Source organism: Triturus cristatus, chromosome 7 (genome assembly GCF_964204655.1).
Source record: "Triturus cristatus chromosome 7, aTriCri1.1, whole genome shotgun sequence".
In the NCBI taxonomy this organism is placed as follows: Eukaryota; Metazoa; Chordata; class Amphibia; order Caudata; family Salamandridae; genus Triturus; species Triturus cristatus.
The window spans coordinates 1,131,531,538-1,131,558,664 of NC_140590.1; the positions used below are offsets into that span (position 1 = coordinate 1,131,531,538).

The window sequence follows — 27,127 nt, forward strand, 5'->3', positions numbered from 1 at the left end:
ACCGTCCTTGGAGTGACCAGACAGCAAGACTGTGTTTTATCAGGAACACATTTACTTGAGGTAGGTCTAGGATGTGTCTCCATTCTCCTGACTATTTCTTCTTGATCCGAAAACACCTTGAGCAGTAGTCAGCATTTTGCTAATGTTTTAGGAATATTTCTGCAACTCTTTTCTGTAGCATGAGAAGCATTTGAGTCTACAATAAGTGCAGATGTGTTGTGCTTTATCTTGGGCAGCTGTCTGTGGTGAATGCTGGAAGAATTCCAGTGTATGTCTAGAGCAGATGAGACCAGTAGACTACTATTGATGTTATTTGCACCTATTTTGACCCGAAGACCGATATCCTTCCACTTACAGGAACAATCGTATTGTAAACAGCAGTGGTAGCAGCCGCCAGTCCTGAGTGGTTATCAGTGGCAATGGTCTGTGTCATGTGGTTTCGGCTGGGTTACCTCCCGTACACCTAAATTGCTGTTTGTTGAGGGTGCCAATGTTGGCTGTATTAGTACTGACAATATTGTTCCTGCTACATCTGGTATTGTTGGTACCTGTAACTCTGCAATATGAGGTGATTATTCGCTAAAGCCCTGAAGTGGCTGAGGACATCAGTGTTGTAAAACGCCTGGAAAGCTGGCCATCTCTGTATACAGCTTTTTATTCTGAAGTGAGCCATCAATATGTTTGCCAGTAAGAGTCCCTCCTTCAAAGTGCATGTTGAGTATGCAACTTTGAGTTTCTGGGGACCCTTTGTCAGCCCTGTCTACAAACCTCCGTTCCTGCTAGCTGCCGAATCAAAGATTTGCCAAATCAATTTCTGCTTCTAGGGCAGCTGTTGAAGATTTTTCCCATTCACGGAGAATCGCATTAGCTTTCGTCCCTTTGTCATCAGGTAGAAGATCGAAGTGGGGAGTTTTATCTGACCACATCTGGAGATCAGGTATACCTATGATGCCATTGCATTTGATGCTCAAAATATTGTGACAGCCATAGAGCAAATCGTTTTCTAGAGGCATACATTATCCTGCCTTCTGTATGCAATGTGAATGGGGTTCTACAGGGGCAACCGGGGTCCTCCATCTTCTTTGGGCTACTTGCATAATGATAAAGTTCACCTTTGGGTGCTCTACTAGGCATGCTGGGGTGGTGTCTGATAAGCTGTATTTCTTAACCAGCCTTGGGACTGCAGAAGCTACTATGGCTGGCATTTGCATTACTTTAAGCCCTTCCTGAACAGATTAGGTCTACATTTGGAATGACTTTTATTTATATTTTTTTATAAAACCTTTACTTTTAAATTTTGTAGTACAATACAAAGAAGAAAATTGGCAAGCAGTAGCATATACGGTGGAAAACGATGTACACAATGTTTTGTTAATGTTTTACAGTTTACATTACTGGGCATGCCATGCCCCACTTAATACAACCAGATTCACACTGCAGGACAGTTCCATACTTCCCCCTTCAGCTTAACTGGGACAGGACGCCCTACCAATGTGCCCCCTCCCCCTGCTGTCATCGGCATTGTAGCTCTGCGTTGAAGCGGCAGGTCATCGATCAACTTGTTCTCATCTGATGAGTTTCATATGAGTTTCCTCCGCCATAGACCACTACAATATATCTTTATGCCAGTGCTCCAACTTGGGCGCCCATTGTCCCATCCAGGTGATGGCGATCCTAGATCTGACCAAAACAAACGGCAGTTTTAAAAATTTATATTGCATCTTCCTACCTGTTGATCGTTTGATGTTGCCTAGGAGGCAGCACTAGGGAGAAAGGACTATGTGGAGGCGCATGGTCCTGGTTATGTCAGCGACCACTTGTTGCCAGAGGTCTTGAACCAGGCTGCATTGCAAAGCTAAGTGCAGGAAGTCAGCGCCACTGACTCCACAGCGGGGGCAAGGGTCTGCGTGGGTCGAGTTCATGCGGCACTTGTCCTTAGGAGTAAGGTAAATCCTAATGAGGAAGTTGTAATGTATCTGCTTAAAACGGGCGGGTGACAGTGTATGTTAGTCAACTTACCTGTGCCCAGTCCCCTTCATCCAGTGGGGTGTCTGAGTCTAAATACCATGCTAAATGGTCCTGAGGTGATTGCCCATCTGTGTCTGCACGCATAGCCCTGTATAGCAGTGTTATTAGGTGGCGTCCTGACCCGCAGGTCCGTAAGATCCCAATAGTTTGTAAGGAGATAGTCACTGCAGGGTAAGTGGGCCAAGTAACTTTGGCTATTTCGACAAGGCCTGCATGATGCAAAAAGTGACTAGGGCTGAGTGTGTATTCTTGGTGTGCCTCCTCAAAGAAGGTGAATGTCTCTCCAGTGTATAAGTCTCCAAGATGGGCGCAAACGCCCTCCTACCACACTTGGAAGGACATATTGTCGGTTAACTGCCTAATCAGTTTGAGTCTATACCCCATGTTCCCTGTGGAATGAAGCCCGCCTCAGGATGGTCTGGACAAATAGATGCCAGATGAGAGCTGTTTTCTGTACTATTTACGGAAGTTCTTTTGAAGTCCCTTTGCCCTCCATCAATAGCTCTGGTAAATGGTCCAGTGTAACTGTACCCATCAATAGCCGTTTCTCCCAGTACTGACCCGGGTCCAGCCATCTGACTGCATGTTGAAGGTGCTCAGCATAAAAATATAGGTCTAGACGTGGGATCTTGAACCCCCTGTCTTCGAATCTTTTAGTCCGTGCTGTCAGGCCCACCCTTTTGCGCTGACTCACCCCTAGGAATGAGATGAGAAGTGAGTCGAGCTGCTTAAAGATCGTGATCGGGAGAGGGCAAAGCGAGTTCTGCAGCACATACAAACACCGTAGGAGCACTACCATTTTGGCTATAGCGATCCTGCCCATTAAGGAGAGGAATGATGCATTCCAAAAGGCCTCCGATGTCCTCGAGCCCTATACCCTGTCCACGTTTAAGCTGTGTTGTAGAGGTCTGGTGTGTGCCACTTGAATCCCAAAATATCTAAACTGCGTCAATTCCCAGTGCATGCCCAGGGCCGGCAGTAGATCTACTGGCGTGCCAACTAGAGAGGCAAGAGGGAATATCAAGGACTTATTACGATTTAGATGAAGCTGCCAAAGTCATCGAGCAGCTTCTGCAGCAAGGCGGCCCTGGGAGAGGAGAGATAAAACATGGCATCAGATGCCGAAGGTTCATACCAGTACTTCTACCCAGAATGAAACCACACTGGTCTTCATGGCCCAGGTGCGACATGAGGTGACGAGCAGTTGGCCAGAGACTTGCTGAGTACCTTCAAGTCAGTGTTTATCATCAGTGTCTTTCCCCCTTGTTTAAGGAGCATGCATGTCTCGCCTTCCCGCATAGTCGGGGGGGGGGCAAGACACCCATCTCCGAAGCCTCTAGGAAAACTTCTAGGAGTCCTTGTGTCAATGTAACCGAAAATGCTTAGTAAAATCCAGGTTGGAAGCCATCACTACCTGGTGACTTGGCTTGCGGGAAGCATACTTAGCACCGTTCTAAGCTCCTCCAGCCTCTTGTTTGTCCATCTCCTCCAACGCTACCGGCCCAGGTTTCGGGATGTCTAGCCCCTCTAAGAAAGGGATGTAGGTGTGTGTGCTTATATTCAGGTCTGCTGTGTAGATGTAGACTTGTTGTAGGTATGTGCAGAACATCTCTACAATGCCCACCCTGGAAGTAACCCTGGCGCAATCCGGGGTGGATCGATATGTTGTGACCGGGGGGGAATGCTCCCTACGCACCGTCCAGGCTAAAATGCGCATGGATTTGTTGCCTTCGCGGTGCAGCCACTGCGGGTATTGTTTCAAAGTGCATTTGTGTGGACGGTCCCAAATATCTGATACGCAGACGTATGTTGTGCTCTTCCCTCAGTGAGGCTGTGCTAGGTGGGTGTGTCGTCTGAGCATTTGCAAGCAACTGCTCCTCCCTACTCCGTTCGGCCTGGAGCGGTCTAAGGACCCCACAAGTCCGTCCCATACAGTCGCCCCCTCTGCACTGTTTAAGTGCCTCCCATTCCATGGATTTACTTCCGATGAAGCCCGAGTTCAACTCAGAGTAACCCGTCGGGAGAATGACAGTGCCTCACGCCCTCAGGGTCCTCCATTATTTCCACAGGCATCCGCCCGGTGCTGCTTCCCCCAGCGCAAGAGCACAGCAAACCTGTGAGTGATCAGATAGGAAGCATTCCAAATGCGTTTTTCGAATGTCGTCCAGCCTCGGGAACCCCGCTACCAGTACCCTGTCCAATCTAGTGTAGGTATTGAGCTTGGCAAAGTGACAAGTATATATGCTGTGATTTGGATATTTCAGGCTCCATATGTCCACCATCTCTATGCTGGCATGACCTCCCAGAGTGCAGCCGTCATGTTTAGTTTTGTGCCTGCTCTAGCCGGGGTCCTGTCCGAATGAGGGTCCGAGATACAGTTAGTCACCAAGCCACAGCAATGGTAAATCAACCTCCTGAGTGATCAGGTACTGTACTGTGAGGAAGAAGACAGGGTTGTCAGTGTTGGGGGCATATGTGTTAAGTATTATTACATTCTGTCTGTCCAGGGAGCCCTGCATGAGGACATACCCGTCTCCCACACCTGCCTCCATGTACGTGAGAGAAAATGGAACTCCTGGGGCCTCCCATTTCATTGTGCCTCTAACGTATGTAGAGAACGATGAATGATGTGCCAGTCCCACCCATCTCTTGGCTAGTTTTGTGGCACCTGTGTCGTCCAGATGGGTTTCCTACAGGCATGCAATGTAGATTTTGTAGCGCTTAAGGAAGGTGCATACCCTGTATCTTTTAACATACGTATCCAGCCTCAGGACATTCCAGGTTAGGACTCTATATGCTCCCCCTATCCTAGTCTGAATGTGTGGCGTGCACTACCCTCTTCCTCTGTACACCACCCTTCTGCTGCTGAGAAACTGTAATGTCAATCAAACAATGTAACCAATCTCCTCCTCACCCACCCATGGGCAAATACAGTGCAACCATACGACTATTGATGTCCACGCATAGTGTGCCAGGACTTGCACTGCATCTCTCCCTGTTCAGCATGGACTGGCTAGTACACAACTTCTGAACAGCATCCCGGCCAGTCATTCTGATCTACCAGTCGTCTGCATATCATCACATGTGTGCCCTCTCCTTCAACGGACGAGGCTGAGCATACGGGTCAGTAGCTGTAGAGATGGACAGCTTATGTTCCCCCAACCCAGTGAGTTCTACTCACACCACACGGACTCAGAGTTTGGGCATGTATACTGCAGTTAATTTGCTGGCCCTCCTTACAATTACATACTTTCGGGGCAACTGTACAGGCAAACTGGCCCACCATTGTTCAGGCACCTTCAGCAAAACTGAACAGTCGCCCCAATCCCCACCTCTGGGGCAACCATAATATTGTGGTATGGACTTTATTTGTTTTTATGGCCAGTTCCTGAAAGCCGTAGTGGACGCAGTTGTGTTCCTTGCTTGCAATTGGTAGTTCAAACTTCTGTATTCCCTTTCAGTTAGGACACGAAACCTAGCAATATTAGCGAGCTGAGAATCCACAAGTGGGAGTGTAGTTCATTTGTGTTGCTACTTGACAGCATACTAGTGCACTTTACGGAACCTCACCATGTCACAGGTTCCAGGGTTCTGCTTTTGTTAGGGGGCGCCGTGTTCAGTTGGCATCTGCTGGCTGTCCTGGAGCTTCTCTGCATGTATGGTCTGTGCTCAATAAACTTGGATGAACTTGGATCAACACAGCGTCAGGCGTGAGTTATGTACTGCAAATTTGGTGAGAAGAAAGTGAGGAGCGATTGCGGGGTGGTGGTGGGGAAGAGTTGCATATTCAAGATGCAGGCCAACCGTTGAGGAAATTATGTCTGGCCCGTATATGCTTTACCATACAATTTAAGATTTGTTCTGGTGGTGGTGGATGTCCATACTCAATGGAAGGAGATTAAATTCATGAACTCTGTTACAACTTCCAGTACAATAATAGTTCTAAGAATGATGTTTGCTCATAATGGGGTTCATCACACCTAGTCACTGATTATGGCACTCAACTTAAGTCTGAAGTAATTAAATTATTCTTATGTGAATTGGGCATACAGCATTGCAGAACTGCGTAAAATGGCTTTTTACAAATTGTTCTATTCACACAATCGCCATGTGCTGCTACTTCTTCCAGAACAGATGACTCTACATCTAAATTACTCTTGATGGACATTTCAACTACTCCTTTAACCATTTGATTGACTCTCTCCACAATACCATGAGATTGTGGGCTGTATACCCAGGTTCTACGATGCCTCAGTCCCCAAATGTAAGTCCTAATGTGCACCATTGCCCGTGCTTCTGCTAAAGCCTCTCTGTGACGGTGTACTTCTGCTCGGCTTGTGACAAAGTGAGAGAGGCAAAAGCAACTGTCTTTTCACTGCACAACCACCTCTGTGATAGCACAGCGCCAGTGCCCACTGCGCTAATATTGACAATCCTATTGGAATTTATGTTGAACGGCGTTAAAATCTCATTTTTGACAGTACAAACACTAAAACCTGTGCTGAGTTCAACTCCGATTTTTCCCCTTTTGCAACAAAATCTTTAGAGGCTTTGTTTTTTCTAGATCGTTTCTGACACATTTTGCGTAATATCTCATGAGGCCTATAAATGACCTCAACTCCTTGTAATGTGGTTCAGGGACATCTCTTATGGCCTTTATCAATTATGCTTTGCGTGTAACTCCTTGTATGCTTAACCTATACCCCAGGTATTCAAACTCTGACAGCAGAACCCTGAAGCCTTTGACATGGTGAGGTTCCATAAAGTGCACTAGTATGATGTCAAATTACAATACATCTGCTGTGGGGACTATGTAGTCCTCCCACTCACTTCTACAAGGCGTAGTGGTCTCAGGAATTTCTCCTTCTTGCGTATTGTCTGAATAATGATCATTGTCCTCAAATGCATGCACAGGAACAGGCTCTGGTGATCTATGTGCCAGCAAAGTTGGAATCTGAGACCTGTAGTGACAGGCATCAACCGTCTCCAACAGATTTTGATGTTTCCAGTTTCTCTGATAGAGTAGGAGGAATATTTTCGGGTGGCTGAAGGAGGTGGTTCTTGGGGTAAGTGGCCGTAATTGTCCTTTATCTTATGCTGGAGTTTCATAAGAAGATCCATTGACACGCGTGGTGGTTTAAGGTACCCTTCCTAGCCCCATCTTAGGGAATATAGTGCGATTTAAATAGGCTCTGTCTTTTAGCCCTCCCCACAGTTCTTTGAATCACGAGTAATTAGGATGGTATTGCTGTAGATCTGGGTCATAGGAATTAAAATATACTTGTTTCCCTTCCTTGCCCTGGCATTTTACTTTGAGCTGCTCTTTGCTTTAACTCTGTCTGCAGAGTGATACTTGACAGGGCAGTTGTTCTGTATATTCTTTGTCAGTGTTTTTTTTCTTTATCAACCATGAAGCATCTACAGCGCTGTTGACTGTGTCACTTGCCTCTGCTTCAGTGATTTTGAGGCATTCATCAGTGGTGCAGCTATTGATGGAGATTTTATAGACGGCGATTTAGACTTCCTTAGTTATGTTGAAGCTGGTTGTGGCAAATGAACGTCGCCTCTTGATTTCTCTCTCTCTCTGGCAAAGGAGACCCGAAGCTGCTATTCCTCTTGAGGGCCTCTTTAAGGATTTTTCCTGATGGACATAGGACTTGGAGGACCATTTGTCTGTAGAAGATATTTTTTTGCACTGTCAATATTGTTTTTGGCCATTTGTCTCCTTCTCCCGGGGTGTGCACTGGACTGATTCTTCCCCAGAAGAGAGTATTTGCAGCGTTAGACTTTTGTAGACACTGTCAAAAGCCATTCCTCAGTCATTTGAAATTCTGGACGAAACTTTCCTGCAGATCCAACAGTCTTTAGAGATGTATATATACATTTTAGGTGAGCAAATTTAGAGTGTTACTGGTGCTCTATACAGGAGCTGCCTTACACCTAAACTTGGGAACTACCTAGAGTTCCCAGTTTTTGTGTGTGTGTGTGTGTGGGGGGGGGGGGGGGGGGGGTTGGTTGGTTGGTTGGTTTTCCGACAAAGGTGGCAACTTGGTTATATGGGGGGTAAAAAGACTATACAGAGGAAGCATTAAAGCAGCTATCAGACCGAAATTGTTGTGGCAAGAGTGATATGCTCACATTATAAACAACCTACAATACATACTATGGCCAGCTATTAGCATGGAAGAGTGCAGGTCTGTTGACTATTGAAGAATTTAAATTTCTTAAAAACGACACTCCAACAACACCAGTGATCTATTTTATACCCAAGCTGCATAAAAACTCTCTCAAACCCCCGGGGCGGCCCATTATATCCGCCAGAAACAGTTTAACAGAAAAAACATCTCAATATGTAGACCATTTTTTTACAGGAGCATGTCCAGTCTCCCTTCCTACATAAAAGTCACTGGGGACTTCCTAACTAAGATTCAAGATTTCAAGTGGCAAGATGATTTCCTCTTAATAACTATGGACATCACAGGACTCTACACCAGCAGCAACCACAAGTATGGGATAAGAGCAATACAACACTATCTCAGGAAAAGACCAACTCTGCATGAACAGCACAGCAAAATGCTCATCTAGATGATAGACTTTTGCTTGAATAACAGCATCTTTTTATTATTATTGACACTTATAGAGCGCAACAGCTACCTCCAACGGAGGTGGCCCGGCGCTAGCATCCATCCAGAGGGGGGGATCAGGGAGAGAGACTACAGGCCGATGTTATATCTAGGGAAGGCCAAACAGCCAAGTTTTAAGGGCCTTTCTAAAAGGCCGTCCCGCACTTATCTGTCAAAGGTCATTGGGCAATGTGTTCCACAGCATCGCAGTTTTCACGGAAAAAGCCCGACCACCCGTCCTTGCCTTCTTAAAACGTGGAGTGACCAGGAGGTTATGATTGTTAGATCCGAGTGTTCTAGTGTTCTGGTACTTCTGGAGCCTTCGCTTCTGGTAAACAGGACCTACCCCTCTTAGAGCTTTATGAGCTAAAACCAGAACTTTGAACATGACTCTTTTCCTTACAGGTAACCAATGCAGATGAGGAGTAATGTGATAGCGAAGGGGCACATTTCTGATGAGCCTGGCTGCTGCATTTTGAATCCTCTGAAGTCGCCTCATTAAATAGTCAGGGAGACCAATGAAGAGGCTATTGGCGTAGTCCAGCTGGGAGGTGATGAGAGCATAGACCACCATCTTCCTACAATTCATTGGAAGGAAATGAAGACATCTACGCAGTGCCTTCAGTTTCCAGAAACACTGAGAGGAAATGTGCGTTATGTGGGCCTTGCCTGTCAGTTGGGAGTCAAATCTAAAACCCAGATTCCTTGCAGAGTTAACCGGAATCGGAGGAGAATTTAGTTCTGCTGGCCACCAAAACTCGGTTTGAGGCGGAAGGGGCTGATTAAAAAATAGAATCTAAGTTTTGTCCGTATTTAATTTCAGGCAGCTATCTGTCATCCAGAAGGAAATATTCAGAAGACACTGCCTGAAATTCGTGAAAGCATTCTTGCTTTGTTCTTTAAAGGAAAAAATAAGCTGTGTGTCGTCTGCATACGAGACAACACGGACACCCCATTTTTCAACAATAGATGCTAGAGGAGCAAGATACACATTGAAAAGTGACGGGCTCAGTGCCGAGCCCTGCGGGACCCCTTGTGACATAGCCCTAGAGCTGGAAACATGAGGATGTAGAAAGACCTGCTGTGGTCTATCTTCCAGAAACGACTGAAACCAGCGTAACACGGTCCCCGTAACTCCTAATAGATGTAGCCTGTTCAGGAGGATCTTCTGGGAGACCGTGTCAAATGCCGCCGAGAGATCTAGCAGCACGAGCATGGCACAGTTTCCCAAGTCCATGGTTTCACGTATTGACTCTGCAACCTCTAGGAGTGCAGTCTCAGTGCTGTACCCTGCCCTAAAGCCGGACTGAGAGTCGTGAAGGTGGTTATTGGATTCAAGGAAGTCCGAGAGCTGCCTCTGGACCTCTTTTTCCAAAATTTTTGCTGGAGCCGGCAGCAGAGAAATAGGTCTAAAATTCTTTAACTCTGCCGGGTCAGCATCCTCTTTTTTGAGGATAGGACGCACAAAGGCTTTCTTCCAGACAGATGGAAAAATTCCTGTTTCCAGAGAGATGTTCCAAAGAGCATTCAAGGTGTTGTTAACTATAGGGGCTAGAAGTTTAAGAACTCTAGCTGGACATGGGTCGGAAGGGGAACCAGACTTGACTTTCATCAGTTCCTTCAAAGATGCTTCCTTCTCAAACCGACGAAAGACTGACCATTTATCTGACGTAGCATCTGTCGCCCCATCCAGCTTATCTCCAGTCGGAAAAGTTGAATAGATGGTCATGATTTTATTGTGGAAAAATGAAGCCAATTCCTCACACAATGTGAGAGAAGGTGGAATCGTACTTTTTAGAGACTGAGGTTTCATAAAGCTCTCCACTATCCTAAAAATCTCCCTTGGAGAGTTGTCCGCCTCCACAATTTGTTTTGCCATGTAGTCTCTCATGGTCCTACGTTTCAAGGTATGAAATTTCCTCAATGCTGCCTTGTATACCCCTTTAGCTGAGGATTCATAATCCTTTCACCAGATTCGCTCCAGCCTCTTGCAATGACTTTTTTCCATCCGGAGCTCATTGTTAAACCAAGGTGCTGAGGGTCTACTCCTAGGCATTTTACAAGGTCTAATAGGTACTATCTTGTCAAGGGCTGCAGTTATCCAAGAGTTAAAAAGGGGAGCATCAAGGGTCGGATTCCCAGAAAAAACAGGAGAAGTATTATATAATTCATCGCTCATTGAAGTGTGTGTAACCTTCCTCCACATTCTTCTGTTTTCTACAGTGGGCCTACTGTAATTATCAGAGCGCCTAAGGCCCAACATGAACGTGACCAACATGTGGTCCGACCAGGTTACAGGTATAGGCTCTTCCACTTTGATGGCTGCGCTATTGGTGAAGATAAGGTCCAGAATATGGCCAGCTGCATGAGTGGGGAATTGTACTTTTTGCATCAGATTTAAACTTTTTAGAGCATCTACTAATACGGTGGATAGAGAACAGCTCGCCATGTCCATATGTACATTGAAGTCACCAAGCACGGTGAAATTGGAATAACGTATAGAGAGGTTTGCAATACAGTCAAACAGTGATGGCCAATAAGAGGCCGCCGTGTTTGGGGGTCTGTATAACAATAAACCTGCCATCGAATGGTGTTTAGAGAATATGATGTGAAAGGACATGGCCTCTATGTCCTCAATTTTCTTATGGGAGATTTCCCAATCTTCCCTTAGAATTATGGCAAGGCCTCCCCCAAGCCTATTATCCGCTCTGTTAACCGTAACCATTCTGTAACCCATAGGAATGGCTAGACAGATATCCGGGTTTGAGCTTTCTCTCGACCATGTTTCTGTCACAAACAGCAAATCCCACTCGCAGGTTTTTAGAAGCAGCCAGATTTCAGTGGCATGTTTAGGGAGGGATCTGCAATTAATCAGACCAGCCTTAATTTGTTGTTCACAGTTAGAGTTACATGGAGGATCACAAAGCGGCAATTCTTCAAGGGTATCAGGGCCACTTATTTCCTTCCGGGATAACCCATTTAAATTAAACTTACAGGACCCACACTGAGACTTAAAGTCCCTTCCTCCTCCCACCAACAACTTATCCAGCGCAAAACAAGTGGGCATTGAGCAATCTGATTTAGCCAGATCGAGCAGTTGGTCTCTAGACCATATCCTCCTCACCTGGGGGGGGGTTAACGAGCAGCATGGCAGGCGCTGAGCGCGGCACGAACGCGGACGGACGCAGACGGGCTTGCCTGCTATTTAAATATGCCCCTAGTGCTGCGTGATTGGTCCTTTGCTCGCCGCCCTCCCTCGGCAGCCCACCGCATCAACGCGCATGTGCAAAGCGCATACAGTGCCCCAATGCTACTGCGCTGTCACCGAGTGAAGATAGCGTTAGAAACAAGGAATAACACCCCGCAGTACCACCAGGAATAAGGTAAAAGCTTTTTTTAAAATAAAACGTATGTGCAAAAATGCAAATAGTGGCCAACAATACCGCGTCTCTCCCAGCTCACACCTCAGGAGGATGCAGTCAAAACACCCTATATCAACAGCTACGGGGTGTATCAATGGGGGCCAGCTTCTCCCCCAGCTACGCCTGTTTACATATGGGGTGGTGGGAGGAGCTGGTCCTACAGGAAACACATGAGAAGGCATGACAAGAACATGTAAAATTGTGGTTGAGATTGATAGACGATCTATTGACGATATGGCACGGACCATACCAGAAGCACAAATGTTTGTAGAGGGCCTAAATGATAATGATATCAATCTTGAATTTACAGCATATATTAGTTCAGAGATGGTAACATTTCTTGATGTACAAGTCTACATTAGGGATCACAAAATTGAAACCAAGGTCCACCGAAAACCCACTGCTGGCAATTCTGTGTTGCATGCAGCCAGTGCCCACCCCCCCTCATCTTATACAAAGTACCCCATATGGAGAGATAAGATTGAGACGAATCTGCAGCAACAATGATGACTTAAGGCTAGCACAACAAGCCAGCAAGGGAGATTCCTACAGAGGGGCTATACCAGAAAATGTATAGACAATGCTATTATGAAAAGCCAGAAATTGCAAAGGGAAGATCTATTAAAACAGAATCAATCCCTGTCTTTAATTACAACACCAGACAAACACAACATGGAAGGTGGAACTTTCAGCATGATAATAGGATTCAGCAACCAACAAAAGAAAATCGATAAAATCATCCAAAGAAATTGGCCCATAGTGTTAAATGATCCAACTATAGGCCATTTGTTACCCACCAGACTTACAATCACTAGCAGCAGAGCCCCCTCCATGAAGGATGAGCTAGTACAGAACAACCCGGTTAACAAAAGCACAGGAACTTGGCTATCCCAAAGAAAGGGTTTTTTCAAATGTAAATCATGAAAAGCCTGCCAATTTGGTTCCACAAAAACAACATACAAAACACCTTTTAGTTCACAGGAATATGCCATAGGGAAATCCCTAACTTGCAAGAATATGTTGTATATGTTCTCGAATGCCCCTGCGGTCTGAGGTACATGGAAAGTACCAGACTGCAGGGGCACAAAAGAATATTGCAACATATCAGAGCCATAAAAAATAAAGACCACACGTATCCGGTGGCACGCCATTTTGGCGAACAGCACGATTCAGATCCCAAAAAGTTAAAATATTTCTTAATTGATGCTGTACAAACAAGCAAAAGAGGCGGCAACAGAGAGAAAGCTTTGCGCAAGCTTTAAACCAGATACATTTTAGAGTTAGACTCTAAGCACCCTGGGGGGCTAAACATTACGGAAGATTTATATACATGCCTGTAATGGAACTGAAACTGAAATTATGAGCGTCATAAAAATCTTTTTGTCAAAACAGAAAATCTGGACTATCTTCCACCCTAAATGTAAATGGGGTAGAAGCTGCTAGTCTGTTAGATAAACCAGTTATAAAAACAATAGGTTTTTGCAGAATATCTATTACTATTTTTTAGCTCTTTTAGCTTCTACAAACACTAAGGTGAATTTTAACACTTGCACTTTAATTTATTAGCAAAGCACTCTAGCACTTTTTGTAGTTATGTTCACTATGGACAGTAAGCAGACTGAACTATAGTCACTTGTATAGGCTTTACAGAGAATATGGACAGCAATATTTAAAAACGTCTCTAATTTCATTACTGTAATTTGCTCAATTTGCACAGAATGTATTTTAAACTCCAGTTTACATTTTGGTTTTTTTAACAGATTTTAGCAGGCCTTTTTTTTAATAAAATTGTTTTAATATGACGGCAGCTATCCTGTTATGAGGGCAGCTTGATTAGCCAGTGGTGGTATTTAAACCATGATGCAACCTCACAGCTATGTTAAGTATAAAAGAACATAGCTTAATTCAGAATGAGCACAATATGAAATCCAGTGCTGTAATTGAGCTTAAATTTGCACATAAGACACTGACCAAGAGACCATTTCAATTAGATTCTGAATATATTTATTTGCAATGATATTGGTTTTATTGCAAAAAATGGAAATCTGACAATGAGAGAAAATATTTGATTGTAATTATGGTGCAACATATATGTAGTCATGATGGTAATACTATGACAAAGCCAAAAATAATCACTCCTGAATAATATAAAAGGATATGGTTGCAGTCGTACAATGGTGAAAACCAGTGTCAAAAAACATTGTAAACAAACAGTCTTTTGTCCATGTCTATAAATGCAATATACTTGTACATAGCACTTGTCACTTTAAGTGAGGGCGGAAAAAAACAGGGGGAGAAAACAAGATAAAATCATGTGCTAACTGGTTGTGCGCGTCATGTGATCAAGGCCCCCCGGGGCTGAAACACGTAATGGCTGTGATGTTCTTTACGGAATAAAGACAACAAAATAGCACTCACTTGATGGTCCGTGCTCCATTTTCTTCAAGAAGATAGAAGCGCCTTCGGCGGGTGGAGTACTCCAGAGATAGATAGATATATATATAGATATATATATATATATATATATATAAATAATTTACTGGCGGTCGCCAGTAGATAGTTATAGTTAGGACCGAGTTCCCATAGGAAATCTGAAAATTCTATTTTGAATAACTAGGCGCCGGTTGACGAATCCTCGCGAAATTTTCAAAACTAATGGGGCGCTCCGCTCAGCTCCTACCCTGAAAGTCTCGGGGTGATTCGTCAAGCGGGGGCTGAGAAAAAAGGGGGGTCCCAAAACGCGTTTTCCCCATGCATTTTCCCATGGGACCTTTAGTCGAAGGTACAGCCCGAACGGCTGAACAGAATTACTTGAAATTTGGCAAAGAGGTAGTCCTCAGGTCAGGCATGTGCCGTTTGCATATATGGTGTCAATCTGTTTAGTAGTTCCTGAGAAAATTGCAGTTAAAACTACATAAATATCTATATGCGCGCACCAAATATGCGCGAGCGTAATTATGATTGGTGGTTAGATGTCAGTCAATATTCGAATCGGTCGAAATCAGGAAGTGTCGGACGCCATTTTGTGTGTGACAGTGAAAAAGAAAGGCGGAGAACGTGAAAAGGGGGCAGGGTAGAGTTCCTGACCCCCTAGCCTTTGTCAGGGGGTCCCTGAAGGACCCCGAAGGGTGAAAAAAACATTTTTTTTTTTTCTTCAAAATATTGCGGTGAAAAACCCTTAAAAAAATTTTTAAAAAAACATTTTAAACTGTTTATAAGTTTATAGAAGATATTAACTATGCAGTTCAACTTTATCCAAATTCAAAATAAGAGCTGAGCCATTCCATATTAAAGGATACAGTCAATCTATAACTATATACATAGGTAGTTTATTGTAAAATAAATATATAAAAAATACAATAATACATACATAAATTAGCATTTAAAAAACCTTACAAATTCACTAAAAAAAAACATAGGTTTCACACACATTATAGTTAGGAATTAACATTTAAAAAACCTTGCAAATTCACTGAAAAAACCATAGGTTTCACACATGTTATAGTTAGCTGGACATTTCACTCGTAAAAAAAACATTGAAATTCCCCCGTTATTGTTAGTTCAGCTAACTATAACTCGCGCGACCGCAATCCACTGCTGATGACGTCACATATTACATCACTCATGACATGGTCAATGAGATCACTCATGACATCACTGATGACATCTCAAATGACATCACTGATGACATCATCCAGTGAATGTGTCTTTCTGAAAAATAAATATTTTTTATATTTGTATATCTAAAGGTTAATGGAAGAATAAATGGATAAATAAGTGTCTAAATGGATGTTTTTTTGTAAAATTAATTGTATAACTGAGTTATTAACAGTATCTTAGTGAATACAGTGATGTAATATGTGACGTCATCAGCAGTGGATTGCGGTCGCGCGAGTTATAGTTAGCTGAACTAACTATAACGGGGGAATTTCAATGGTTTTTTACGAGTGAAATGTCCAGCTAACTATAACATGTGTGAAACCTATGGTTTTTTCAGTGAATTTGCAAGGTTTTTTAAATGCTAATTCCTAACTATAACGTGTGTGAAACCTATGGTGTTTTTAGTGAACAAAAAATATATATATATATCAAACCAAGGTTGCCCCACGGAAAGAAGCCACCACACACCATCGGCTCGTCAAACTCATTTAATTGCAGCTTGCAAACAGGAATCTTGAAAGGGCGCGCAGCAGTCTTTAGCCAAACGCGTTTCAGGATGTCAAATCCCTTCGTCAGTGGCAGGTACTGGAAGCAGAAAAAACGGAGAAAACAGCACCTTTATGTGAATAGAGTCCTGCCCCAGTGGGCGTGCCTGATCGCTCAGCATTCTGGACCCTGTGGTGACATATTCTCAAGTGAGTCCGTTTCAAATGCCCCAAAATAAAAACCAAATAAAAGTCCAAGTGGAGCTGTGGGCATTCAATCAAAATTGCCTGTCTCTGCTTTGTAGCCGCAATTCACGAACCTCGTGCTGAACAGCATCGTGTCTCCTTAAGCAAACACCACTCTGGCGCTGGCATGGACCCGCTTTCACGCGGTGGGCTTCTCTCATCGCAGCTGGGCGTAGCTGCTATTAAATCAAACCAAGGTTGCCCCACGGAAAGAAGCCACCACACACCATCGGCTCGTCAAACTCATTTAGTTGCAGCTTGCAAACAGGAATCTTGAAAGGGCGCGCAGCAGTCTTTAGCCAAACGCGTTTCAGGATGTCAAATCCCTTCGTCAGTGGCAGGTACTGGAAGCAGAAAAAACGGAGAAAACAGCACCTTTATGTGAATAGAGTCCTGCTCCAGTGGGCGTGCCTGATCGCTCAGCATTCTGGACCCTGTGGTGACATATTCTCAAGTGAGTCCGTTTCAAATGCCCCAAAATAAAAACCAAATAAAAGTCCAAGTGGAGCTGTGGGCATTCAATCAAAATTGCCTGTCTCTGCTTTGTAGCCGCAATTCACGAACCTCGTGCTGAACAGCATCGTGTCTCCTTAAGCAAACACCACTCTGGCGCTGGCATGGACCCGCTTTCACGCGGTGGGCTTCTCTCATCTTGTGTGAAGAGCATCAGAATGAGTTCATGTGTTGTCATGTTTTACAACCAATGAATAGACTCTTTTTGATGATGAAATTTGAGAAAAATATTACTTTCACCTAATTTAAGGGTAGTTGTGGGCAACTCAACACACAACCTCCCTCAAAAGAAGAGGTTTCGAGAAAGATTTCGGAAGTAAATTATAGACTTGTATGTCTAAAGAAAGTGCTCTGCTATCTAACTACTGTGAGGAAATTACTCTTTGCATTATCACCCCCACAGTTTTGGACTGATGTTGCTGGTTTTTCAACTTTGAGAGTGCACCGAGGCCTGCTAATCAGACCCTGGTGTCAGTGTTATAACCCCTTACAGACTGTATGTTGAATTTGCTACCCCCAATTGGGATAAGCTGGCTTACTTATCAGCTCTAGTATATGGTACCAAGGGTACCCACGGCATGTAAGTTAGAGTGTCCACCCAGGGCTGCAGCACAAATACAAAATAGCTCCCACCATGTCAGTGCAGCCTGGGAGAGTTCGACTTTGCAATTTAAACCAATGGCACTTTCCTTAACAGTATATAAAAGCCTCCCTAAGGAAGGTCTATGGAGTCCAAAGGCAAAGATCTGTATATTATTCGGTGTAACATATACTTTAATATGTTCTTCCAAATGTTTGTTTTTAGTATGGAAAAGCATGTAGCCCCACTGGCTAGTACAGAGTTACAGGCTGACATCTCAGTCCTGCTAACTTCTGAATGGAACTACTAAAATGGGTACTTCAAGGCATCCAACTAATTATTGCATTAAGCCTGACTTGATAGATAATTCAAATGAAATGTCACTTTTAAGAAAAAGCAACTTTGAGAAAGGTGCCACTCTCTTCTCCACTTTATCTGGTGGCTTTTCACAGTTGGTGACCACCAGACAGCCTTCTGCCCTCCTGCGAAGTAGTGTGAAAGACTCCTAGGCTAAGGAACAATAGAGCCCTCCCACAGAGGGAGGTATTACCTCCCCTATGCAGGAAGCCAAACAGGTGTTGGGCCAAATGGTAAGCTTCAAAGGGGAAGCTGCCTTTATTGGGCAATTGGCAACCACACTTGAGTAGGGCTGCCCCTTTGTTCAGGTAGATGGGCTGGCGGCAGAAACAGAATGGAAAACCTGTTGTCAAAATGTTTTTTTTGTGGGCGTGTAGCCCACAGGTAGCCACACCTCCAGGGTGGGCTACCAAGCTCCTAGCAGCCAAGGAACGGTTCAGACATCTTGAGACTGGACAGAATAGTCCCCATTGGTATTGCTAGATGTCACACACATAGCTGGAAGGCATCCTAGGGCAGGGATGTATCCTGGTAGCCTATTGTCTAATGACCGCATGATCCCCCACCCCCCCATTTCCCCCCTCCCCCCCCCCCCCCCCCCCGCCCCGGCACTTTCCAAACTTAAATATGGCACCCTGAAACTCCGATCACAAGTATACTTGAGAAAGAACTGAAGATGGACTGCTCTTCTGAACCCCTGCACCTGGCAAAAGAGGCTGCACCAACCACTGGACCGCACCTGCTACTCCTTGGGTTAGTAAAGAAAGGACTGGGCCTGAGGTGTTTGGCTCAAGGAAATGTAATTCCCAAGACCCAGACTGAAGTAGTGACTCCAAGGGTCAGTCGGCTCACCCCCTGTTCCAATACCAGGTCCTTAAAAGTTAGTCGACCTTTCTGGTCAGTCAGTATCCACTTGCAAGGAACCACCTCTGACCACCGGTGTGCAGCCAATAAGACCTCCACTAAGGACTGAAAAGCTGCACCTGTGTCTGCCAGACCAGTGAGAGACGCCAGAATGTGGATTGGTCACCAAAGACCGGCACTAGCCATCACCAAAGGATGCCACTGGACCCACTGAGATTGGAAATCGGTATCTCAGATGTTGCTGGGCTCCTACTAGCTCAAAGAGGACTTAGAGGGGCTCCGACCCTGTGAGCAAAGTCTCCTCACCTTACACGTGGACTGAGGATTAACCCCAAGAAGGCCACCTACGACCACACATCACTCTGAGCATCTTTCAGCATCCTCAGGCTCCTGCATCCCCAGCATCTGGACCACTCCAATGAAGTCTGTGGCGGTTGTGATGTAAAGTGTAGAACGTCAAGACTGCTTTGGTGACCAGGTAATTGTCCAGTTACTCCTTATAGGCCCCACTGACCTTCAACCCGTTGGAATTGATTTGATCACCCAGTCCGGGCTGAAGTAGCCAAACGCAACTCTTTTAAACTCTGCAAAAGTTTACAAACTTTATGGTTACCAATGTGTGTTGCTGCTTTGGACTATAAAGCTGAGATTGATGTTTTACTTAAAAATCTATATCTCTGGAACCATTTGGTAGATTTTGCTCCTCTCCAAAAATACATTAAAATATAATTATTTTTGTTAATTGGTGCTGGGTTTTGTTCTTGCTGGGTGACTTTCTTATTCCATCCTTTGGTGCTTCTAAATGCTTTACACTAGATCCTTTAAGCCCTTTCCCCTCCTCGAACCCACAGCTACCAGGGTTGATCAAGAGGTTTATCAATGAGCCTGCTTAGACCCAAGACTGTTTCGTGAGTGTATTACACGGTAAGGTCTCACATCCATACCATATAATTAAGGCTCCCGGTTTTCCGTTTAAACGGATTTTTACACATAAATACAGACGGAAAAATATTTTTCTTAAGTCTTTATTTATAAATAGAAACGGAATAATGCAACCAAATTGGATTCTTGGATTCTGAGAATTGTAATCCGTGCTCCAGCCCAGGGTTGCCTCGCCACGCCCCTCATCCTTATTGCCCTGTATGCCTGCCCACATTAACACCTGCTGGGCTATTAATCTTTGGTGGGATCGGGAAATTATTTCCTAGGAGGTCTTGCATTGACCTCTGACCTGCCCACCAAATAGCCCTGATGACCCCTGTTACATCCTTATAGCCAATCAGCTGATCATTCAACTTCTCCAGAGCTCTGGCTCTGTAGTGAGCGCTGCGCCAGCAAAGCAGTCAGTTTTAGGTCACAGTTAAGTGAAAAGGTGGGGGTGGAGGTGAACTTGTAATTCACTGTTTGCACCACAGTTCAACTTTGAGGAGGTGGGGGACTGTGTTAGTAGGCGAGTACTTGGCGCTAATGTAGGACTGGCAGAAATGAGTGTGACCCAAAAAGGTCAGAAAGACCAGTGGCACAAACACAATAGGGAAATTAGGTTGCATTAGCTTTGGGATACATTCAGGCCTTAAATTGAAACTTTCCTGGAAGAAACACAAACATTCCTGAGAGACAGAGACAGCCGCGGCATGTTTTTTCTCCACTGTGCGAGGAAGAACTGTGGCCTCAGCTAATGTGTGGGATTACAGTATTACAGTAAATTGTTTCATTGCCTTTAATTTATTTCTGAATTGAGAGCTCACTGCTTCAGAGGAGGTCGTTTGGTCTCTCAGCTGTGGATAGTCCGCGCGCACTACAGAGAGGACCATGGAACTGACAATAAGGAGAACGATGCATCCAAGATCAGTAATTTATCACGAAAGTAGACAGCTCTTTCATGCCATCTTTGGCCAGGTCCCTGAAAGTGCACAGGTGCACTCATCTAAATTCTAAATGTGTTTATCATGGCTAGTGACCGTGTTTTCAATATTGTAACACAGCAGCAGCAGCTCACTAATATTACTGCAAGTAATCTCTTACGCCACTCCCATTTCTCATATGTGAGGTCCTGTTTTGATCGAACTGCAAAGTTTTTTTTTGTTGATGTTGCATGAAACACACACAACATTTTTCTTCCAAATGTCTGTAATAGACTCTCACGCATTGTATTGTGTTTACTTAATTTGGTGCATATATACATATAGATAAACCTATAACAACCGTGTGTACTGTCTCTTTAAATAAATGTGGAAAAATACTAGTTGCATCGCCTTTTTTGCTTGCGACAAAAACGCAGATATATACAGATAAAATGACAAACTATATATGGATAAATACAGATGGAAATGTAAAAAAATAAATACCATAAAACCGGGAGCCCTACATATAATACACCACAATCATCACAACCACCTTTTTACACAACGTGCTGTAAAGGGGTGACATCCAGGGTGCGATCACCCCATTGACTGACCTTCGGGTCTTTTGGAATGAGGCGACTAGGCTACTAAAGTGGTATTGGTGTAAACATTTTCTGCCTGTTATAGACGCATGCTGCTTTTTTGAGGTTATTGTGGGACTCCTTACTCAACAATGGGGAATGATTCAAGCATGTTAATGCATGAAAGAGCAAATGCTGGACATATTGGGTCTCTAATTGGAATGCAGTCAGGCAAATGTGTAGTCATTGGCATCTTAAGATGTCAAGAGGGCTGCAGTATTTAGGCAGCATCTTCATCAACATCTTCTTGAGCCTATTGTACAGTAGTTGTGTTCAGAAGTCACACCAGCAGTTTTGCACTTGGAACCAGAACAGATAGTAAAGTAGACTGGTAGGCCTCTGTTGGAGGAGCAAGAGAGCAAAGGAGCACATAAGGCAACACTGGAAACAGGACGGTCCAGGATGAGGCCCGGAGCAGGTTACCGTATGTACAGTCCTGTCTCTGTGTGCAGCATTTTATTCTAATTATTTTGTGTGAAACTATAGCTAGCAGCTTTAACTTGAATACAAGCACCCAGTTCACTTGTGAACTATAATCTTCAGTGCGCACCCACCTTGGAAAAAGTTATTTGCGTCAGCGAGCTACTCCAAAAGTTGTTTTATTTTTAAGATTCCAAGTTCTGTTTCAAAGTATGTAATCACCCACCTATAAATTGCTAAACATTGTGAATTCAGCCCAACATTCTGAATTAATGGGGCAGATTGCTCTGCTGTCATTTTTGAGCTTTTTATTAATCTTGTGTGCAATCTGCATGTGCAACATTCTAAGCTCTTCTGTGTGTGTCTGTGAGCTCCTTTCAAATAATAATTACTGTGCAAAAACTTACCCCACTCACTCCTCTTCTGCAGAACCGTCAGCGGCACCCTGTTCCCATCTCTGACCGGCGTCTGAACATGGTGAATACCACTATTGAGGAAGACTTCTCTCAGGGAACACTGCAGTTTCTCTTGGAATTCGTGACCCCCCAGCACTACCCTCCGAAAGACATTGTATCACATGTGGTCCGGAAGATCCTCTTACGCAGCAAGGATGTGGCTGTGCTAACTGACGCGTACACGGTGCTCATGAAAATTCAAGAGTAGGTACATGGCTTCATCCACTATTAAGCTTGCTGCTCTTAGCCTCCAACCCATACGACCCCCACTACTCAGTCAGCATACTTTACCAGACTGTATCTTCTCTGGTGGTTTCCGGATGGCTTGATCTACAGTATACAACAGCCTTTTCCAGTGAACAAACACAATCTACCTCTTGTGGGAAAGTGGGAGCTCGCGGTTGTCTAAGCTCGGATTAGCCATCTTCGGTGTGAAAATGAACTCCTGGAAGAGTAAGATAATGAGATCTCTCCCTTGTTGGATACAGGATTCTCCGAGCAAAATGGATAGAGGTTAACACATTTAGGATGGGACCAGCAGTTATTGATATGGCTTCTCCACTAAGTGTGAGAAAGGCAAAGCTATTGGTTTAGAGTGATAGGGAGAATCCCATTAAAATGTAGAATTGAAGAGGCTTTGTGGTCAAAGGGATAGCGAGAGCTCTTCCAGTGTGAGGGCACAGTGTAATGTAGGCAGACCCACTGGAAATATGAAGTAGTGGAGGAACAAATTATGTGGAAGTGATGAATAATTCTGTGTCAAGACGTGGCATTTTCTATGGCAGTATTATATAGCTACTTTTTAATTTTAGCACACCTTAATGCAGCCTGGACAAAGGTTTCTACCAGTTTATCATCTGAACACAGCAGTGAGTAAATGTGAGGTGATCAGCTTACGTGCAGTGGGTCTACCACTTCGCGCACAACGTGTTTTTCTTTTTTTAGTTTATTTTGTAACTTTTGTTCTCCTGGATAGATTTTTTCATAGATTCACTTCCTTGAAGGATTCATTATTTATTATTATTCCTTATTTGTCTGGCCAGCAATCCTCCGTATTCAGTGTTAACATAGCTTTGTAAGCATAAACTCAACATTTAAAACAGTCCAGAAGTGTAGTCTGTCCCTTCTCACTTCAAGCTCTTTCCCCTGCCTAGCAACTCATGGCTCCAGCTGTCAGATTGTCTACTTCATGTCAATGTGACGGAATCCCCTAGAGCGGTGGTTCTTAACCTGTGGACCAAAGACAGCGAGGGGTCTGCAAAGCTCACTCTGGGTCCGCAACTGTTTTGCAAAATTATAGAATACTAAAATTAACAAATTAAAATGAATGAAGTATATAGAAATAGATATAAAAATTTAAAAGTTTAAATCTTTTTCTATAATGGATTGCAAATTAAACCAAATATTTCAATATTTGAGCATTTGTTTGGTGTATACTAGTTTATATATTTTTGTGTATTGTTTCATAGAAATTGCTGCGGCTGGTGGTCCCCAGCTTGCAATAATGACTCATTGAGGGGCCCCCGGATTCAAATAATTAAGTGGGGCCCACAGAAGACAAAAGGTTAAGAACCACTGCCTTAAAGCACTGCTCTAGTTGTCTACTTTTGATCATTTTTCATCTTTAAATCTTTTCAAAATCATGTTTACCTTGGAGTATTGTATTTTATGGTAGAATCGATCGTTGAGGTTGACTGGAAAGCTTTCAAAGAAAACTTTGAAGAGATGTGTATGCTGTAGTAAATTAAAGATTTATGCTTGGGACATGCACACGTTTTTAGTTTTCTGTTGCGTCCCAACAATGTTTCTAAGACTTGTGGCTTATGTGTTATATTTCCTAAAATACATGTTAAAAGACCGAGATAGATGCGTGTCCCTGATCTGCTTTAGGAAAGCAGCGTTTCCAGTTTTGTTACTAACATGAAAAAGAATCAGTAGATTCCTATTCAGAAGTCGTTTAGCTTAGACTTCGAATGTGAAGAGAGACCCAATAAGCCTGCCTCTAAATGCTTAGTCAGACACTGCATTCTGAACCTAAACATTTCACAGCAATCTTCAAAATTGCCGACTTCTAAAAAGCCTAAAACAAACACGCAACAGTGACGAGTATGCTAGCCCATCATGTTTTTAAGGATAGCTAATGCTAACCTGAAAGTCACTGAAACTCATTAGCTGCTACGTCGTCTGTTTAAAACCTGATGTCTGCCTCAAATGCCATTTCGCAGATGACTGCAATCACGTGTCAATATTGCTTAGCCGCTAAGTGTTACGCTTTTATCACAGATAACACAAAATGAACCTTTTATGGCGTTTCAAATACCAGAATTACGGACCCCAACAATCAAATGCACACTCTACCTTTGCTGTACTGGGAGTTACTTCTGTTCAATGAAGCACATTGAGATCTACTAATATTATTAGTGTTGTATATTTTCTATTTTGTTATATGTATATTAATTCAACCAAGCAAAAGCTTTCTAATTTAATAAGTTGGGCTGCACACAGGTGACCTACTCAGAGCTAGCTCGAGAGCTACAGTAGGTCACAAGCTACTGGTTGGTGACCCGATAATCTCAATGACCTAGCATTCTAGTTGCGCTTGACTACAAAAGGACTGTTCTACTGCATGGTGGGAGAATCTTGCACCAGTTCAGAGACTGCTGTGTGTAGCACTTGCAGGCACTGATCGCTTAGGCCTAAACCAAGCCTACCACCCAAAACAGCCAGAGTGTCGCAATCAGAACCCTGAAAAGCAGTTCCTGTATGTTTGGTATGATTTATTGCGAGATTGATTAACCTAGTACAATTTATATAGAGGTGAAAAGGATAAAACTCTCTTATACCAAACAAATAAAAAATGAATCCCAGACCAAATCATGCTAAATGACTTTCAGGGTTGCAGTTATTATCGCTGAAGATCAACCTCTATTTCGGCAGTTAATCTGCTCGGTACAAAACGTCTTGAAATGTATTATTGTGCAAACATTTTATCAATAAATAGTTATTTATTACCACTACTACAAAAACAAATATGATATAAGTTGATTCTGGTCCAGGGAAGACATGGCTTGGCAGTTCGGGCTGGACTGTTCCCATGAGGCACAGGGTCAAGACTGATTTGCATATGGCCATGTCTAAACTGGGGTGGTGTAGTGGGCAAAAGAACGATGGATTTAACCCAGATCTCTTGACTGGGGGAGAATGTATGCATTGTCAGCATTCCGTCCATCATTTGTTTGTTGTAACGCTTTTCGCCCTAAGTGGGATGGGTATTCCCAGACGTGGGACCCGTGCTCACTACGCCACTGGAGTCAAGCTATCCTGGCTGATGACGGCTGATAGCCAGAAACCGGTCCTAGGATGCTTGATTCCGGTCCAGGGAAGACATGGCTTGGCAGTTCGGGCTGGACTGTTCCCATGAGGCACAGGGTCAAGACTGATTTGCATATGGCCATGTCTAAACTGGGGTGGTGTAGTGGGCAAAAGAACGATGGATTTAACCCAGATCTCTTGACTGGGGGAGAATGTATGCATTGTCAGCATTCCGTCCATCATTTGTTTGTTGTAACGCTTTTCGCCCTAAGTGGGATGGGTATTCCCAGACGTGGGACCCGTGCTCACTACGCCACTGGAGTCAAGCTATCCTGGCTGATGACGGCTGATAGCCAGAAACCGGTCCTAGGATGCTTGATTCCGGTCCAGGGAAGACATGGCTAGGCAGTTCGGGCTGGACTGTTCCCATGAGGCACAGGGTCAAGACTGATTTGCATATGACCATGTCTAAACTGGGGTGGTGTAGTGGGCAAAAGAACGATGGATTTAACCCAGATCTCTTGACTGGGGGAGAATGTATGCATTGTCAGCATTCCGTCCATCATTTGTTTGTTGTAACGCTTTTCGCCCTAAGTGGGATGGGTATTCCCAGACGTGGGACCCGTGCTCACTACGCCACTGGAGTCAAGCTATCCTGGCTGATGACGGCTGATAGCCAGAAACCGGTCCTAGGATGCTTGATTCCGGTCCAGGGAAGACATGGCTTGGCAGTTCGGGCTGGACTGTTCCCATGAGGCACAGGGTCAAGACTGATTTGCATATGGCCATGTCTAAACTGGGGTGGTGTAGTGGGCAAAAGAACGATGGATTTAACCCAGATCTCTTGACTGGGGGAGAATGTATGCATTGTCAGCATTCCGTCCATCATTTGTTTATTGTATAAGTTGGAGACCACCATCAGTACAGCTGAGAGAAAATAGTGGTTCAAAATCCCCATTACATTCTAAATGATAACTCATTAAAATATGAAACAAACTAATATAAAATAAGTTTACCGTTTAAAACTAGTTTCAGAATTACAGTCCATTGCAGATATTTTTTTAACATAATATGAAAAGAAATTGCAGCCCAGTTCAAAACAAAGATGGCATTATTGATAAAACTAAAATGTATAGCAGCTTTACATGTAAAGTTTCAGTTAAAACCAATTCTAACTAGTAACACACTGCAGAAGGAAATATTAACTTTTCAGTAGAAACCAGAAAAACTATTTTTGGCTGTACCTTTATTGCTATGACCCTTTCCGGCCATGGTAAGCCTCTTAATATGTATTTGTGACCGTCCAGAAGGTCTCTGTACCCCCAGGACTTGCATCCATGATTTTGGTTGACTGTTTGCTGTGCGGTGTTGTCTCATGGCCAACAGGTTTGCAGTGAATTCTGAGTAGGGTCAAAGTCCAGGATAAATGGCACCACCGTGGTGTTGTACCGTTTCATTGAGGGTGGGACGGACTTCTGCTTTCTGAAAGCTCAGGCATCAGGATTGTAGCAAAGAAGATGACTCTGCATGTGGATGCCTCCTGAATCAATATATGAGATGGCTCCCATCATTCTTGTCCTTAGTTTCACATCATGATTATCTCATAATGACAACTGTAAGAGTCTTGTACTCTCTTTTATAGATGGATCAGGGGCTAAACCATGAAGATGTATATAG

General features: G+C 43.9%; 1 protein-coding gene across 2 annotated transcripts in view; it reads left to right on the forward strand.

The window, feature by feature from the left end:
• The window catches only part of SIMC1 (SUMO interacting motifs containing 1), a 345,516-nt gene that overhangs the window by 111,206 nt on the left and 207,183 nt on the right, over positions 1 to 27,127 (forward strand). For both annotated transcript variants that reach the window (XM_085618268.1, XM_085618267.1), the window contains exon 3: positions 22,113 to 22,342. In XM_085618268.1, the coding sequence (XP_085474394.1) occupies positions 22,113 to 22,342 (230 nt within the window). The remainder of the gene's footprint in view (positions 1 to 22,112; positions 22,343 to 27,127) is intronic.